Source organism: Dipodomys merriami, unplaced genomic scaffold (genome assembly GCF_024711535.1).
Source record: "Dipodomys merriami isolate MVZ:Mamm:240054 unplaced genomic scaffold, mDipMer1.0.p SCAF_2, whole genome shotgun sequence".
Taxonomy (NCBI): domain Eukaryota; kingdom Metazoa; phylum Chordata; class Mammalia; order Rodentia; family Heteromyidae; genus Dipodomys; species Dipodomys merriami.
This window is the reverse complement of record NW_027203381.1, coordinates 44,151,669-44,169,568: the sequence shown is the minus strand read 5'-3', so window position 1 is coordinate 44,169,568 and position 17,900 is coordinate 44,151,669. Positions and strand designations below refer to the sequence as shown.

At 40.8% G+C, this 17,900-nt stretch overlaps 1 protein-coding gene across 2 annotated transcripts; it reads right to left on the bottom strand.

Annotated features, from left to right (window-relative positions):
• Positions 1–3,540: 3,540 nt before the first annotated feature.
• LOC138832109 (myosin regulatory light polypeptide 9) lies at positions 3,541–13,320 on the bottom strand. Of its 2 annotated transcripts, none has more exons than XM_070029496.1 (4): positions 13,211–13,320; positions 7,323–7,521; positions 6,521–6,682; positions 3,541–4,046 (listed from the first exon to the last, which is right to left on the bottom strand). In XM_070029496.1, exons 2-4 carry the CDS (start codon positions 7,504–7,506, stop codon positions 3,874–3,876), a joined length of 519 nt encoding a protein of 172 aa, XP_069885597.1. In that variant the 5' UTR covers positions 7,507–7,521; positions 13,211–13,320; the 3' UTR covers positions 3,541–3,873. The 2 variants fall into 2 exon arrangements, with proteins under 2 accessions (XP_069885597.1, XP_069885595.1); XM_070029494.1 differs by lacking the exon at positions 13,211–13,320 and adding an exon at positions 8,798–8,913.
• Positions 13,321–17,900: the final 4,580 nt, after the last annotated feature.

Genomic DNA, 17,900 nt, shown 5'->3' with positions numbered 1-17,900 from the left:
CATCAAAGACTAACTTGGAGGAGCTTTCAAAACAGGTTCTTGAGCCTCAAAACCTAATATTAGGATTCCTTAGTCAGGGATGGAGAACAGTTTTTTTCTTATAAACACACAGTTGATGCTGATGCTGATCTGAAGTCACACCAGGTTCTAAGTACTCTTCCTCAGCTTCAGTCTGCCCTTTGATATCAATAGTCTAAATGACTGTCCTTCCACTCACTACATTTGGGCTTCTCAGGTTTCGGACAGATTTTCCAGGTATGGAATATTACCGCCCCATAAACCCCAGCCCTGGACAATGTAAGCACATGGCTAATGTCACCTTGATGGTATTTTTGTTTTTTCCTAAATTGGGGACCCAACCCCAGGGCCCCAAGCATGCAAGTAAGTACTCTACTCTAGTTCTATATCTCAGCCCTACACTTTGACTTAGTATTAAAACACCTAAAACTGTGCTGTCCAACAATCCGTAACCACATATGGCTATTTCAACTTAATTCAAAATTTAGTACACCAATCTTATTTGCACATTTTAAGTGCACAACAGCAATATATGGCTAGAGTCCTAATCAGACATCACCAGAAAGTTTTAGTGGACAGCATTGTTGTAAAGAAATAATTCTGCAGTGTATTGTTCTCTCTAGACTCAAAATTAACAAAAAACTAGCTATCCAAATCCTTGGGAAATCATTATTTATAGAATATCTGTATCAAAGGTAAACTTTTACCCACCAAAAAGGTCTGAAATGTGCTACACTCAAAAATGGTAACCATGTCAAACCATGAAGATGATTTAAAATATATTCAACAAAAAATACGCTGTCAACTTATAACAATTCTAAAATATATGTACATAAATACGAGAGAAAAGGCATGCCTGCTGCTTTTTGAACATGTGCAGTTATCCAGAATGAAAGACTAGGTTTTAGAACTGGAAGAAATGGAGATGGGATAAGTAGCACTGGTGAGATGGTCATTTCTTCAATGTAGGATTAGCTCCAGCAACCAACCCCTTCAAGGACAAGAAATATAAAAACCAAGTTGCAAAGGAGCCAAGAATTATTCTCCTAAGAAGAACTTAATGTGACATAAATCTGGCTCAGGAAATTCAAAGTACTAGGTAAACTCTCAAGCATTTCTATGTAAGTGTAACTAAATTTTCATACTCTTTACAATCATGAAATTCTACTTTGAAATAATTTGTAAGCTGACTATGGACTTTTCTCTCCTAAATTTAGCATTTACTTCATCTCCAACTTCTATTAAACTCCTATATTCACTACTCTTTCTAGAGCTCTCTTTTACGAAGAATGTCCCTTCATATGGCTCATCTCTTCCAACCTTCCAAATATGACTGTTTTACTTCCCGTTTGTTTTCTTCTCTTTTTTCAGACTTTAATCTCTAAAGACCCTATCTCCTCTTCAGATTCTCTTCAGAATTTCACTGGTAAGCAAAACAAGAATAACTATTTGGATACATGCACCAGACCATGTCTTTTGTGTTTATTTTTACAAAAAGCTTGGAGGGTGCTATTCCTATTTTCCTGATGAGGAAGTTGACACTTAAGAGCAGCTTGAAGCCGGATGCAAGTGGTTTGAAACTGTAATCCTAATTATTCAAGAGGCTGAGATCTGAGAATCAAGGTTCAAAGCTGGCCGAGGCAGACCAATCTAAGAGTCATACAATTAACCGCAAAATGCTGTAAATGGAGGTGCAGTACAAGTGGAAAGCACAAGGCTCTGAATTCAAGCCCTAATAATAGCAGTTTTTTTTCTTTTTGTTTATAGCATTGAATGAAATTGAGGAAGAAAAGTAAGGCAGTTTCTATGAATCTAATCTTGAAGGGGCAAAGACTAGTTACAAGTCCTTCCACTCTTATTCTACATAACCAGTCTTACCAGCTTAAAGGATCTAGCTCTCCTATCCTACAGTGTACAAAGGACTGCTGCCCAAAAACCATTACTTACTGGAATGAGGTCATGGTTTTCTCCAAAGATTATCTTGTTAATATTAGCATAAAATTTGAAATTATTCAAGTAATTGTTAGTTACTCATCTTCACTAATTTTCACTCTTTGCAAGGAACTTTCCCTCAATGTTTTTTTTTTAATTCATGAATCTTTGAGAGTAAGATTTCTGAAGCCTAAAGAGAATGAAAATGTCTTCCACTCCCTTGTTAACTGTGCAACAGTCCTACCATGTACAAACAGCAAAAGTTATTTTTAGAATTGAAACAATGACCTCACTTTCCTAAGAATGTAGCTTCAGCTGTTTTGATTGTGGGCAGGTCAGGAATGTCTAAAATTCACAGACTCATGATGATAATTTCTGCATAAACATAGTCTTTCAATAGGGGTTGTCATATTTAAGGAAAGTATATATAATTTAAAAATACTGTGCTTCCAACAGCCAGAAATACAAACTCTGCAATCTGTCTTTTGGGTACAAGCATTCCACAAAACCTCTGAAGGTAAAAGTTTTAAAAATAGGAAAATGGGGAGGGAAAAACTGGGAAAGCAAAGGAAGGGGTGACATTGTCCAAAAAGAAATGTATTCTTTATCTGACTTATGTAACTGTAACCCCTCTGTACATCACCTTTTCAAGAATAAAAAAAATTTAAAAAATAGGAAAATGAAAATTATATGCAATGGCTTGGTATAATTTTAAATAAAACCATGCACAAAAGTTTAGAGCAGTTAAAAGTGGGAACAGAAAAAGCAAGTTTGCCAAACTTAAGAACTTATAGCTGTTAAAATGATATTTATACTGATTTTTACAGAAACTTGCTTTAAAAACTGGAAGACAGGGCTGGGAAGGTGGCTCAGTGGTAGAGCACTTGCCTTGAATGCCTGAGGCCCTGGGTTCAATTCCTCAGCACCACATAAGCAAAAAGAAAAAAGCCGGAAGTGGCGCTGTGGCTCAAGTGGTAGAGCGCTAGCCTTGAGCTGACGGACAGTGGCCAGGCCCAGAGTTCAGGCCCCACCACTGGACCCCCCCAAAAAAAAAAACAACAACTGGAAGACAGGGCTGGAAATGGGGCTTAGTGGTAGAATGCTTGCCTACTAAGCATGAAGCCCTCGGTTCAATTCCTTAGTACCACATAAACAGAAAGTGGCACTGGCTCAGGTGGTAGAATTGTGGCTCAAGTGTTAGTGTTAGCCTTGAGAAAAAGCTTAGTGCTGAGGCCCTAAATTCAAACCCAGGACTGGCAAAAAAATAAAGTACAGGAAACCAGATGAGAGTAGTTAAAAGGAAGGAGTATTAGAGGCCAAACAAAAATCTTTCTTTTTGTTGTTCCTGTTCCCGTTTTTAAGATAGAGTCTTACCATATGCCCACCTTGACCTCTAACTCATTATGTAGCCCAGGCTGCCTAGAATTCATGATCCTCCTCGTGCCTCAGCTTCCCTAATGCTGGGATTATAGAGATTATGTCACCAGGTCCAGACCTAGAATATTATTTTCTAAGACCTACTTCATTGACTCTCCCTTGAAAAGCAACTGATAAAAGTCAACTTTGGTAAATAAGAAGTTTAAACAAGTGTTTTATGATAAAGTTTTAATTATGGTTCAGAAAAAATTGAGTGAATAACTTTCTCTGAAAAAATATATTGACTCTGTGTGGACTGCAGTTACTTGGGGGAGGGGATAGGACCACTGGTAAATTAAATTACCCTATTTTCTATTCTGAGAATGACAAAAAGTCCCAATTCCAGTCTGATTATAAAGATACATGTGCCCAAATGGCTGAGAATAAATACAAAACAGGAAAGGCAAAAGCTCTATAGCTAAGGGCATGCAACAGGCTCTAAGAGAAAAATCTCAGAAATACCCAGAGTGGCAATAAGGAACATATGGCTGGAATTTGAAGTTCTTTTCAGTCATCTTTGTCTTTTGCTCCGTGTTTGAGGATACGTGTGAACTCAATGTAATTGAAATTGCCCTTTTTGTCAATAGGGGCTTCTCGGTACAGCTCATCTACTTCCTCATCTGTGAAGCGATCACCCATGGTTGTCAGCAGCTCCCGCAGGTAATCCTCCTGAATGGTGCCTAGAGAATGAAAACCTGAGGATCAGAATATATACTACTCTCAAAGTTAGTTACAAGTACTACATACACCTGACTGTGCATTTTCTACAGTAAGAAACTATATACATGATAATACATGAAATACAGGGTTTCCAGCCACTTTAGACAACTTCAACAGACAGGTGCTTAGAACAGTGGCCAGCTACTTAGCAGCCATTATATTACTCTGCTGTCCCTCAGCTTCCACATCTTCTGATCTTTGATGGCAGGGACTAAACCTACCCTGGAACAAAGACAGTAAAGTATGACCCAGGCACCTAAGCTTTATAATTCCTATTTCCTATTATATAAGGAAAGAGCAGTTAATTATCGCATTACAATGAATACCACATCAAAAAGTAAAAGAAAAAATAACTGAGTGAAATCAATATGGCATCATAAAGGTGAAGAAAGTGCTCCAGTGGAAAAAATAGTAGAGTACCAAGGCCCAATTTAACAAGCTATATTATTTCAGGCATTTCCTTTACCTCTGACGTCATTTTTTGTTTTACTTTTTTTCAAGGGAAACAGCGTTACTGTGTAGTTCTAACTGGCCATGAATTTGTGATCTCCAGTCTCTATGTGGAATTACAGGCATATAACATCACAGCTGGTTAAAATGAGCTTAATGTTTACAAACCTAACATACATATCAAACATGCTAGCATCAGCAAACACATAATACTTAGGCAGCAATGTATCATTGACACTGTGATAGGCAATAGGTGTGTGCAGTGATGAAATAATTGGTCTGCTTTTTATTGAGTTTTTGCTAAGGTTGTCTTGAAACCTGACTGCCCAAAGAATACAACTACTTATAGATATAAAAACAGAAATAAATGAACAAGTGCATGCTGGGTGCTGGTGGCTTTTGCCTGTAATTCTAGTTATTCGGGAGGCTGATGAGGATTGCAGTTCGAAGCTAGCCTGCGTAGGAAAGCCTATACCTATCTTTTATATAGCTGTATTCTCTTCTATTGAAAAAGAGCTGGTGCTGGCAATCCACACCTGTAATATAGCTATTCAGGAGGCTGAGATCTGAAGATCAAAGTTCAAAGCCAGTTTGGTACCAGAAGACCATGGGATTCTTATCTCTATTTAACCACCAAAAAGCTCAAAGTGGAGCTGTGGCCCAACTGAGTGCTATCCTTAAACAAAAATAAAACAAACATTAAAAATAAAAAAAAATAAAATAAAACAAACGTAGAGACAGCTCCTAGGCCGAGTTCAAGCTCCAGGACTGGCAAAAAAAAAAAAAAAAAAGTTTGGTGGCTCACACCTATAATCCTAGGTACTTGGGGGGGGGGGGAGAGGGGGGGACCATGGTTCAAGGTAACCCCTGACAAAATTTTGTAAGACCTCCATCTCAATGAAAAGGCCTGTCACCACAGTTACATGGGCGGCCTAAGTTGAAGGAGCAATGTCCAGACTGGCCCAAATCAGAGATGCTACCTGAAAAATAACTGAAGCAAAAAGGGCTTGGGACATGGTTCAACTGGTAAAGTATCTGTTTAGCAAGTGCAAGGCCCTAAGATCAAAACTCAAGTACCAAATACAAAAAAAGTAATACCAATTCACAGTAAACCAATTCAAGCAATATAGAAACATCTTTGTTGGGGGAAGAGAATTAGTATGTCTCTCCATTTTTTTCTACTCTAGCCTTTCCAAAAATAACTTAAGTGGTTTGTTTTCGTTTTTTCGAAGTGCTAAGGCCCTGAACCCAGGGCCTTAACATTCTGGTAAACATTTTATTATTGAACTTCATCTTTGGCTTTTCTTTTGGAGGCAAGGTATAGCTATGCCTACCTCAAATTCTCAAATCCTCCTGCCTCAGTCTCGTGAGTGCTGGGATTGTTGGCATGCTCCATAATGCCCCTCACCCCGACTACACTTGTTTCTGTGAGTGCATTCAAATTTATCATGTCATTTCCTTATTTAATCCTAACAGCAACTTTATGAGGTAAGTAGTATTATTGCCTACTTCACAAATAAAACCTAACTTAGAGAAATTAAGTAATTGGCCCCAAATTCCACAGCTGTCATGCAGCAGAAGAGGAATCTAAATCCAGGTAGTCTGATTCCAGAGCTTAGGCTCTGTTTGGTTTAAAATAAAGGTTAGATAGCAGAGTTAAATCGTTTTATTGGAGTTGAGGGATACAGGTTAAGCAAACCCAGGATTGTACTGGTGCCAGCCTATGATGAGAAATTCTTTATTCAGGATTGCTCTGGAAAAAGTTATTCATTTAACAAGTACCTTGTGGAGTTAACCTTCGAGTAAAGGAGCAACCTAAGTTTCCCAAAGAGGTTTCACATGCAACCTATTGTAGACAGTAAGGTAAAGGATGAACAGACCAAATGAAAACCATGTCCATTACATTTTAAATTATTGTGTATTTAATTACCATAACTAAAAAAAACCTAAGTCACTTTGTAAGTAAAGGTTATCTCTGACTTACCAGTTGCTTCCTCATCAAAGCAAGCAAAAGCATTTCTGATGACATCTTCAGGGTCTGTGCCATTCAACTTCTCACCAAACATAGTGAGAAACATGGTGAAGTTGATGGGGCCTGGAGCCTCATTCATCATGGCATCCAGGTACTCATCAGTTGGGTTTTTTCCTAAACATACAAAATCATAATTAGATTACATTATAAAACATATCAACTATATAACATGGTAAACATATCACAGTAAACATTTCGGCAAGAAAGTGACCATCTATCTATACACAGTTTGCATTTGCATAGCAAAACTGTTTAGGGAAACAAGGTCTTCTCAATGAATATAGTCTGCACTAAAAGTTTCAGAGATTCTTAAGATTCCATTAAGATTCTTAATATTCCGGGGGCTGGGAAGGTGGCTCAGTGGTAGAGTGCTTGCCTTGCATGCATGAGGCCCTGGGTTCGATTCCTCAGCACCACATAAGCAAAAAGAAAAAAAGCCGGAAGTGGCACTGTGGCTCAAATAGTAGAGCGCTAGCCTTGAGCTGTAGAGCTGAGGGACAGTGCCCAGGCCTAGAGTTCAGGCCTTACAACTGGACCCCCAAAAAAATTAAAAAAAAAAAAAAAAGATTCTTAATATTCCATTAGGAGGAACAGAACTAATTTCATAATTAAGTCTCTCTCTCTCATATACACACTCTCCAACTCTCAACAGATTCATGAGGCTGACTTCATAAAGCCTTAAGACTCAATAAATAAACATAAAAATCATTAGGGAAATTCTACCCAATATATTAATATTAAGTCTGAGCAGTACCCAACGAGGCAAGCATATCATGCAAATCTTCCTTGTCAATGAAACCATCTCTGTTCTGGTCAATCATGTTGAAGGCTTCTTTGAATTCTTGGATCTGTGACTGGTCAAACATAGCAAACACATTGGATGTTGCACGCTGAGGGCGCTTCTTGGTGGTTTTGGTCTTTGCCCTTTTGCTCGACATGGTGATGGTTAAATCCTAAGTAAGAAAGAAACATAAGGAAAGCAAAATCAGCACCTAAATTGACTTAAGTTCCAATCAAAACAGTAATTAACAAAAGTAAACAAAATCCATTTTCTGATATGTTTGAGCTAATTAGATATATCCCAAGAATCCAAGAAGGGATATGTTGGGAGGGATGGGTGAGAATGTTGAAAGGGGTGATATTGATCAAGATATATTATGTTCATAAAATGCTTTTGTCCACTCCTCCTTTGTACAACTAAAGATAATTTTAAAAAATAAGTTAAAAAAACACCCCAAACAGTATCACTTGGTAAGAATTTCTCACATAATGGAAACTATGACACAAAGATTTAGACTAAAAATGAAAATCCAGACTCATGATTTCAGTTTACCCACTTTGTAATTGTAAATTTTTATAAAAGGTGGTCACTTCAAATTCCAAATTAAAGCCATTATCAAGTCAAACGAGCTGAAGTGATTTGCCACTGGTTTACAGACAAGCTTACACAACTCCAGGACTGCCATAGAGCTTAACAGCTGGTTTAATCAAATACTTAGGTATCCGGGACACCGTGCTGGTTCTAAATTTCAACGCTATGGTGGTGCTACAAAACACACATTTATCTTCAAAAGGACCATCCTTCTGTAGCCCTCACCTAAGCTACTGATCCCATCTATATATAGTGGAGAGAAAGGTAAGGAAGCAGAAGGCTAACAGATGGAACAGACCTTCTCTCCTAATCACTACTGACAGTGCTCATCTACATTCAACTGAAATCTTTTATTGCACTCTTTCTTCTTGGTTCCAAGTTTTTCAAGAAACATTTTGCTCGATGTTTGTTGGTAAAGTATAAAAAACTAAAGTTAACTCATCTCTAATTAAGTTTCACAGGCACCATGTATTCCATCCAGACTAGTCATCTGAGCCACACTAAATCACTTAGTAAGACCTCTACACAAAATTGGAGCACAGTTATCACCCTAATAATCAAGATGTAGTGTACTTATTAATTGATTTGTTCAATTAAAGCCCCTTTGTGCAACTAAAGATAATAAATAAAAGAATGAAATTCGAACAATTCAAATAGTTTCAAAGAATATTTTAAGAGATAAAGAGACTCTTTGCTCTCTAATAACCTAAATTTATCCCTGTAGAGTATAAGTTTAAAAATATGCCTGATAATACATAGAATTAAGGCATTTTTCTTCAACACTCCATTTAAAAAACACTACAAAAGCATGTTCAATATTAAAAATCCAATTATCACCCAATACAATTCTACCATACCATCCTTCAGAGTTGGGAGTAGAGATGGTAGTCAGCAAACTTCCTTCCTGATTGATGAGCAAGACTAAGACACTGTACTGAGTTATATTCTTCTGAGCTGGTCTAAAATAGTCACTACTGATTTCACTCTGACCAGGATAACAGTTTTAAAACTTACGTTCTGAAAACATTTAGCTATGATGTGGCAAAACACTATGCCCTTGCTCTAAAAATAAATCTGAGGATTGCAAAGAATGAAATACTACCTAGAGCCCAGCATTCAAAGTCACCCTTAGAGTATGTGGATGAGTTTAAAACGTTTTTCTTACATTCTTTCCTTGGTTATCCTATATTACAGACTAAACTTAATTATTGGAAATAATTGGAAAAGTTCAATTCACATTATTTTTAGCTGCCTGTTTTCATATTTTAGCAGGAAATTCCAGAAAGAGTAGTCACAAATTCCAGCCAATCCATTATAGAACACTCTTTAACAATGTTATTGGAAAATACACTGTACATGGCACAGAAATTACATACCACTCCCAAATTTTCAGATTTTAACCATTCTTTATGAGGCTGCTTTTCATTATCTATTTGAGTTGTTAATGAATACATATTTTCATTCTGTAATACTTTGGGGGAGGCTCTAAACCTCATTAAACTATGCAAAGTTCTATGTTCCCCTTCTACATATTTTAAGAACTACAAGGAATATATTATCCTCATCTCTTAAATGTACATTAGACTTGGGGTGAGCAGTTGATACCCAGTGAGGGCCACATATTTTTGCCAGTCCATCTAATATCTCAGACATGTCAGGCCTTTGGTAAGCCACAGTACATCTTTAAAAATAGTCTTGTTCTGTATGACACCATTGTCTTTCCCTAATGATGTAGCAATGTCAGTTATTTTAAGAACAAAGAAACTGGTGAGGATAGTTGGCCAAACAGTTGACATATTAATTCTCTAACCTATAAAACCAGAAGTACTAATTTTGGTGGAAGTTTTAGGTATCTTTTTGAATTTAGTTTTAATACATGTATGTAGTTTTCAATTTTTTTATGTATGTCCTGTTCTTTTTTTTTTTTTTTTATTTTTGTCGGTCGTGGGGCTTGAACTCGGCTTGGATGCGCCGTCCCTGCACTCTTCAGCTCAAGGCAAGCTGGAGCGCTCTACTGCTTGACCCACAGCGCCACTTCCTGTCCTGTTCTTTTAATCAGGCATTATGTATTAATTTGTAGATGCATAATGAAACAGTTCAAAGCATGTCTTTATTTTTTGTCAGCACCAACAAGTCTTACACAGAACTCTGGACCACTCAGTACTCTATCCTATCAACATGATGAGCAGTTATTACACTAATGTATATAAAATGTTATTAGCACTGACTACTAGTTAAAAGTTAAATGTAATTCATATAGGTGCCCTATCTTTGAGGAGCTTAAAATATAGTTGGAAAGGCAACTAAGAAGAAATGTGGTGATTGGTTCAACTTATGAGACGAACCAATAGTTTGCATACTTTTCATTCTAGAGGTATGACTCTAGTTAAAAAAGTGAGAAAATATTAAATAAATCAGGTGGCACATGATATCAAATACTTTGAATTCAGGATGAACTTTGTAGATTTCTAAAAGATTAGGTGGACACTTAAATCCCATTTGGAAGCTGAAAAGTACCTCAGAATTTAGAGATCTGGTTGCTAGTCTTGGTTCTAATAATGAAGGCACTTAATTCTATCAAAAACAGTGGAACACTGATCAAACTACCTGGCCTTAACTTTTTCACAACTGGATTTTAATTTGTGAGATCATTTACTACCAGAAACTTGGAAGCTGTACAGTAACAGTATGTTTAGCTTCTCAATTGTTCCAAAACAAGGAAATGTGATTTTACCTTTTCTTACCAAAAAGTATGAATAGAATAAGCAGGGATTGAGGAATCAAGTCAGGAACAGTGCTACAATGTCATGAAGATCATCCTTGATACTAGTACTGTCTTCTTTGCTTTTTAGAATAGTTCACTGTCTATTTTACTGCACCTTTAACAAGTGATGCTGAACTCAGCAAATGACAAGCCTTCTTGAAGTGTGCAGCTCTTATGTCAGTTTTAAAAGTTGGGACAAATTAAAACTGAAAATATTTTATCACAGTGCCTGGAATCCTAGTTCCAGGTGGGAGCTAAGGTTGTTGGTATCACAGTGTGACTTCTTAATGAAAGTTGGATGCAGTGGCCCCCATCTGTACTGGGGAGCCTAACATGGGTGGAATGCATCCAGGCACCCTAGACAGGACCCTATCTCAAAAGCAACTAGCAAAATATAGTGCTGGAGGCATGCTTGACAGTTAGAGCCTGCTCAGCAAGCTTTAGGAAAGAAATTCAAACCCAGGACTGCAAAAGGGGGGGGGAGGGGGCAAAAAAAGAGTCATTTATCAGTGTAAATGTTCTCTATTTAGAAGATCACCTGAGAGTTCCAAATTATGAAGAATCCTCACTAACTGTTACACTGGATCTTTATTTGGGAAGCACTTAATGAGACTTTTGGTATGAGCAGTAGTTGTGTGAAACCTGCAAAGCTGGAACATTGCAGAGCAGCCTCAAATAAACTATAAGGATTTCAGAGGCTGAGATGAAAGAAAGACAAGGGTAATCAAGAACATTCAGCTTACAGATGGAAAGAGCCTAACTTCCTTCTAAGTCGGGGAGACTATAGGTGGCAATGAATTTGTAGTTTTGTAATCTTCTTAGATAGTTTTAAATAGTTTGCTGAGCTAGAAGAATAAATCATTAAGGGTTAATACAACAGGAGAGACATAAATGATGTCCAAGGAAGATGTTAAACCAGACAAAGACATGGGAGAAATAAAAGGCAAAAATCCTGAAAGGGGTCTTCCTCATACACAAAGGCAAGCAGATTTTTGGGAACCTTTAGAAATACAGAACTTGTAGGAACTATGCTATCTAGAGATTTTGAAAAATCTACAAAACCAAGTAGCACTAATCCATACTTATACATCAGACTGCTTTAATTAAAACCTTAGGGACCTACATTTATAAATGTAATAAATGTAACCTAAAAACTTCTACAGAATACTTGAGAGTTGAGAAAATTTTGGAAATGCATATCTTAGAGCTGCATAGTGAGCTTGGCAGCCCATGGCTCACACCTGTAATCCTAGCTACTCAGGAGGCCTCCATCTGAGGATCCAGGTTTGAAGCCAGCACAGGCAGGAAAGTCCTTGAGACTTACCTCCAATTAGCCACCCCAAAACCAGAATGTGGCTCACGTGGTAGAGACAAACAAACAAACAAAAAAAACAGCGCAGAAGCCCTGGGTTCAAGTCCCAATACCAGCCCTAAAACAGATAACTGCAGTGTGACAGCACCTAATAATGTGCTCGGCTTTCCAAATGCCTATCAACTCTACATCCCATTTAACCAATGCACTTTTTCCCCCCCAATCTTTTTTTTTTGGTGTTTAAAGATCTTTTAAAGTATATTTTCAACTAGGTTTTTCCGTTCCAACTAAATCAAGTTTTCATTTCTTACGTAAACTTCCGGTTGCCAGTCGGATCAGTTCTCTGGGACCGCCACACCCAAAAGTTCTTTCCCAGAGACACTTTTGTGGTCAGGCTGACTCGCCAGAAAACAGTAAGATGTCGTTTTCTAAAATAAGACGTCCGAAAGGCCAGGAACCAAAAAACGCATACCAATTAAACACACACACACACACACACACCTCCTTTTCCCCCCTCAGAGGTAAAACTAAGCATTTTGTAAGTTAAAAATTCACTCGGCCGGGTCCTGTTTCAAACGCCTCTAAAGAAGTGACATATGCTTTCCAATACCTACTAAACTGCTTTAAACGAAAACAGTTCCTAGGCCAATAGACGTGAACACAAGCATGAAAGCAAACCAAATCCCCAGCTCCTCTGTCAAAACGTCACTTAGTTCTAATCAGATGCGGGCACGGGCACCCGCACGGGCGGCTCCTTGCTCTCCCACGGCGCCGCGCAGCTGCACCGACAGCTGCGGGGGGGGGGAGGGGGATCCGGGCTCCTGTTTTGGCGCAAACGTCCTTGAATCGGGCAAGTCTACGTTACAGACTAAACATAGTCTGGGTGTCAGCTCCTCCGCGGCTCGGATTTCGCGGGCCCGGCTATCGCCCAAGACCAAGGCGCCAGCGAGCTAAGCCACCTTTTCCCAGCTGCTAGTCCGGGCACGAGGGACAAGTGTGCGTCCGGGCCACTTGGGGGCCGGGCCTTTGACGCCCGTGGCTGGCACCTCGGCTCCAAACCCGGGAGCCAGGTGCGACACCGGCCCAGCCAGGTGCGCTCCCCGAGCCCAGCGTTTCCCCGCGGAGCGTCGCTGCCATCCCGAGTCGTCCCGCGAGGACGCGGGTCCGGCTGGCCTGGCCCCGACCACCACTCACCCGGCACCGCCGCGAGAATCCGAACTCCTCAGCGAACCCCGCGCCGCCCAAAGCACCACCCTTCTCCACCGGGAGCCGCCAAAAAGCAACACTTCCGACCTGCGCTGAGCAAACCGGAAGGAAGTGCGGTCACCATTCTCAGTTCCCAGAGTGGGCCAAACTTCCCGGGGGGAGCGAGCGGGAGGGGGGCTGCCAGGGTGGTCGGCGGGTACGCTACTGAGCAACTACAAGAACTGAAAGCATGAAGCGAGAGGTTTAGAACGGAGGGGATACGGAACGCCTGGCTGGGACTGTGACTGACGTTCTGCATTTTGTTTTGTACTCTTCTTGCACCGTAAGCCCTGCTCCCCCCTCCCGCGTGTGCAGATGGTTGCGTCCGTCCTGTGGCTGGGCCTCAAAGCACATTCCAGGGCACGGCGAGGGGCGGGGCCTCTTAGCCCAAGACCTTATAGGGAAATCGCGGAGAGGGCTGATGCACCCACGTGACCAGCCCTAGCCCCCGCACCTTTGTGCGCCGCTGCTGGGCCGTAATGCGCTTGCGCAGAGCTCGGGACGTGCTAGGGAACCCTTCCATACCTGTTAGGAGTGGAGCCGAGGTGGGGCCCTCGTATTTCCGGGTGAGGGGCGTGTTGGAAGGGTGTGTGTGTGTGTGTGTGTGTGTGTGTGTGTGTGTGTGTGTGTGTATGTGTGTGGTCTTTGCGGCCTAGACGTGTGTGTGTGTGTGTCCGTGTGTCCTTCTCGTATTTCCGGGTGAGGGGCGTGTTGGAAGGGTGTGTGTGTGTGTGTGTGTGCGGTTTTTGGAAGGGTGTGTGTGTGTGTGTGTGTGTGTGTGCGCGGTTTTTGCGGCCTAGACGTGTGTGTGTGTGTCCGTGTGTCCTTCTCGTATTTCCGGGTGAGGGGCGTGTTGGAAGGGTGTGTGTGTGTGTGTGTGTGTGTGTGTGTGTGTGTGTGTGTGTGTGTGTGTGTGTGTGTGTGTGTGTGTGTGTGTGTGGTCTTTGCGGCCTAGACGTGTGTGTCCGTGTGTCCTTCAGCCCAGAGCCGGGTCTTTGTGGCCTAGACAGACTTCATGGAGCTGAGTGGCTGATGACTTCCTCTTCCAAACCTTCTGTGACTCCCAACAAGGGCCTCTTTTCCGAGGAAAACCTGTGGGAGGACAGTTGGGAGACTCAGTCCTACCTCTCACTCCCCTGGAGAGCTCCCAACTTGGTGAAAATATTAAACTTCTGAGTACTTTTCTCAGCGTCCCTTGCTTGGTCGCTGATGACAACGCTTCTTGTGATAGCGAATAGAACTCCTTCCCCATTCTAAGAGCTAGTGAGGACCACAGCCTTAGCCACCCCGACGCTGACATCATCTGTGGCCCGAGGGAAGGCATACTAATGCGACTGAGACTCTTGGATTTTGAAGACAAGCACAGATCTGAAGTTTGGGTTTGCTGTAGGGCCTTGGCTTTCCAAGTTGCCTTTGTTGCTGCAAATACTGCAGAATAATCTTAAATATGCCTGATGTATAACTGCTATCTTCAAGGAACTAAACTCACTGGGGGGAAAAGATGGAAAAAAATAGCCCTCATTCTATAGGTGACCCATTCTACAGGTGATTCATTTCCCAGACTTCCTTGATGACCAGAACCACTTAGGAGTTCTAGTTTAAAATACAAATAATCAGTCACATCAAGTCACAGGATTACAGCCAAGGGCAGGTCCTGGGAGCCATGGATTTAGCAGGGATCCAAAGTGACTCTTATTAGGGAAGGTTGGGCACACAGCTAGAACACAGGCTTTGAGATTCTGTGGTACAAGACCCAAATCAAGTTAGCAATGCTTTGTCTTAACCCTGACTCGCATAGAAAGGCACTTATTTCTTAGCAGGCAGCCACACTTCAGCCAGTTTGAAAAATACAAAAAAAATTTTTTTCAACGAAAATCCCTAACAAGTCCTGAAATCAGACAAATAGCACAAATGAGGAAAGAAATAGCTTCCTGGGAAAGGAAAAAAAGGGCGGGCTGAGTGGGTTTGCTCTTGGGATTTGAATTGGCCAGCAGAGCCGTTACCTGCAGTACACACAGGCTCCACAGGGGGGTAGAATGGCACCACAGAGCTTGAGCCACCCACTCCCTCCCAGCTACAGAAAGCACAAAATCCTTCAGAGCTGTAAGGAAATGAACACTCTTCCTAAACTTGAAAGTTGCTTCTCTAGTGTCCCTTGCTTGTCTTCCTGACACTCAGATAGGTCAACACATATTAAGCAACTGCACTGCCAAGTACTGTAGTTGGAGCTGTGGTTTCTGGTTTTTGCGTGTGTGTTTTTTTTAAGTTGAACTGTTGCTTCCTCTGGGATGGGGTGGAGTAATGAGGATGCAGATAACAGAAGTGTAGATACCTGCCTGGGACTTAGGAAAGCTATCCCTAGAGGTCAGCAGAGGAGAAAAGAGGCATATCAGACAAAGGCAGCAGCAGACTTGATTGGAGTTGTTCCAAGTACACCCCTCATTGAAAGTTAACAGGAACTACGTGGTCTGTGTTCATCCCTTCATGTATTCATTCTTCAGTTAATATAGCAAGTTGAGCAAACCACTGTGGAAAACTTAAGACATAATATTCCACCTAATGTTCTGATACTCAGTTTTTGCAATTGGACCCACCAAAGATCTCACTTTGATGTCCCTGTCCTTCTGGACTCTACAGGACAACTTTGCAAACCTGCAGGTGAGAATCTCTTAATTTTTTCTTTCCTCCTTCCTTCCTTCCTTCCTCTTTTTCTTTCTTTTTTCTTTTTTTTCAATACTGGGATTAGAACTCAGATCACACAAGTGACCTTACTTCTTGAACTGTTCCTCTCACTCTTTTTCATGTTGATTGTTTTTGAGATGCAGTCTCACTTTTTGCCCAAGCTGGACTAGATCATGATCCTCCTGTTTATACCTCCCACTGTGGCTGGGATGATAGTTTTATGCCATCATACACAGCTTTTTTCTGTTGAGATGAGGTCTCATGTACTTTCTTGCCCAGGCAAGCCTGAAACTGACATCTTTCCTATCTCAGCTTCCAGAGTGGTTGAGATGATAAGTAGCACTGTGTTGAAGCTATTGATTGAGATTGAGCCTAGGAACTTCTTTTTCTGAGTTGGCTTTATATCACTATCCTTAACCTCCTAGAGACCTAGAATTATAGGCCTGAGCCACTACACCCAGGTCTTTTCCACCTTTTCACCAGAAAAATTTGGCAAGTCACCAAGTTGACCTTAGTCTCAATTTTCTAATTTGAAAGATGGAAATAATACCTCTTCAGCCTACCTTACCAGTTTTCTGATTAAATGAGATAGGTTATATGAAAGTTTTAATAAGTATAGAGAAGAGTTGTGTTCACTGTTAAGAAATTTCTATCACTGGGCCTGGGAAGGTGGCTCAGTGGTAGAGTGCTTGCCTTGCATGCATGAGGCCATGAGTTCTATTCCTCAGTACCACATAAGCAGAAAAAGGTGGAAGTGGTGCTTTTGCTCAAGTGGTAGAGTGCTAGCCTTGAGCTGATGAGCTGAGGGACAGCGCCCAGGCCCAAAGTAAAACCCCCACGAACAAAAAAAAAAATAAATCACCAAGCAATACCTGACTACCATGATTCTTTACAATTCTATATTATGTATTAGTTTACTTGGACTACCACAAAAAAGGCACAGACTGGGCAAGTGAAATTCATTTATCACATTTCTGAAGGTTGGGAAGTCCAAGATCAAGATGTTGACTTTTGGTGAGAACCTTCTCCCTGGTTTGTAGACAGCCACCTGATTTCTCTCCCCTCATATGCCAGAGAGAAACACAGAGAGAGGGAGACAGAAAGACACACACATGTACACGCACACACACAGATCTCCTTTTCTGGTAAGAGCACTGTCCTTAGCCCAGGAGGGTAGGGCCTCACCCTTTGACTTCTTTTTTTTTTTTTTTTTTGGTCCGGTTGTGGGGCCTGAACTCTGGGCCTGAGCACTGTCCCTCAGCTCTTCAGCTCAAGGCTAGCGCTCTACCACTTGAGCCACAGCGCCACTTCCGGCTTTTTTCTTTTTGCTTATGTGGTGCTGAGGAATCGAACCCAGGGCCTCAGGCATGCAAGGCAAGCGCTCTACCACTGAGCCAACTTCCCAGCCCCCCTTTGACTTCTTTTAACATTCATTACTTCTAAAGATCCTATCTCCAAATACAGTTTTCCCTATTGGAAGATAAACTATGATCATTTGAATTTGGAGAGCAAGGAGTGTTCAGTCAATAGCAGATATTTGTTATCACTGAATATTTTTAAATTTCCAAACCCCACTAAATGTGAATGTATGATCTAGTAACACTGTACTTCTCCACATCAGTGAAATGAGTGCTTAATTTTTACCCTTGGAGGAAGATGTAGCAATGCCCAGAGATACTTTGGATTTTTACAGCCAGTGGGCTGTTATTAACAACTAAAGTGTGGAAGTCAAATATTTCTGCCTAACACCCTGTTATGCATAGGGCAGTCACCAATGACAAAGCATAAATCCAAAATGTCAGTAGTGTTAAGATGAAAAAAAATCCACACACTACTAGTGATTTAGTAACTCAATATTTATAGTAATCAATAGCAGCCCTGTGAGGTAAGCATTATTAATTGAATTTCACAGGTAAACTGAGGCTCAGAATATGTTAATGATTTCATAGGTTACCCA

Bases quoted from the DNA above. Each gene is read 5' to 3' on its own strand.
- LOC138832109 (XM_070029494.1), bottom strand. The intron at 6,683-7,322 runs GTACTGCTCAGA...TTGTATGTTTAG, and splicing joins TGATATGCTTGCCTCGTTGG to GAAAAAACCCAACTGATGAG. The intron at 4,047-6,520 runs GTAAGTCAGAGA...TTCATTCTCTAG, and splicing joins CTTTGATGAGGAAGCAACTG to GCACCATTCAGGAGGATTAC.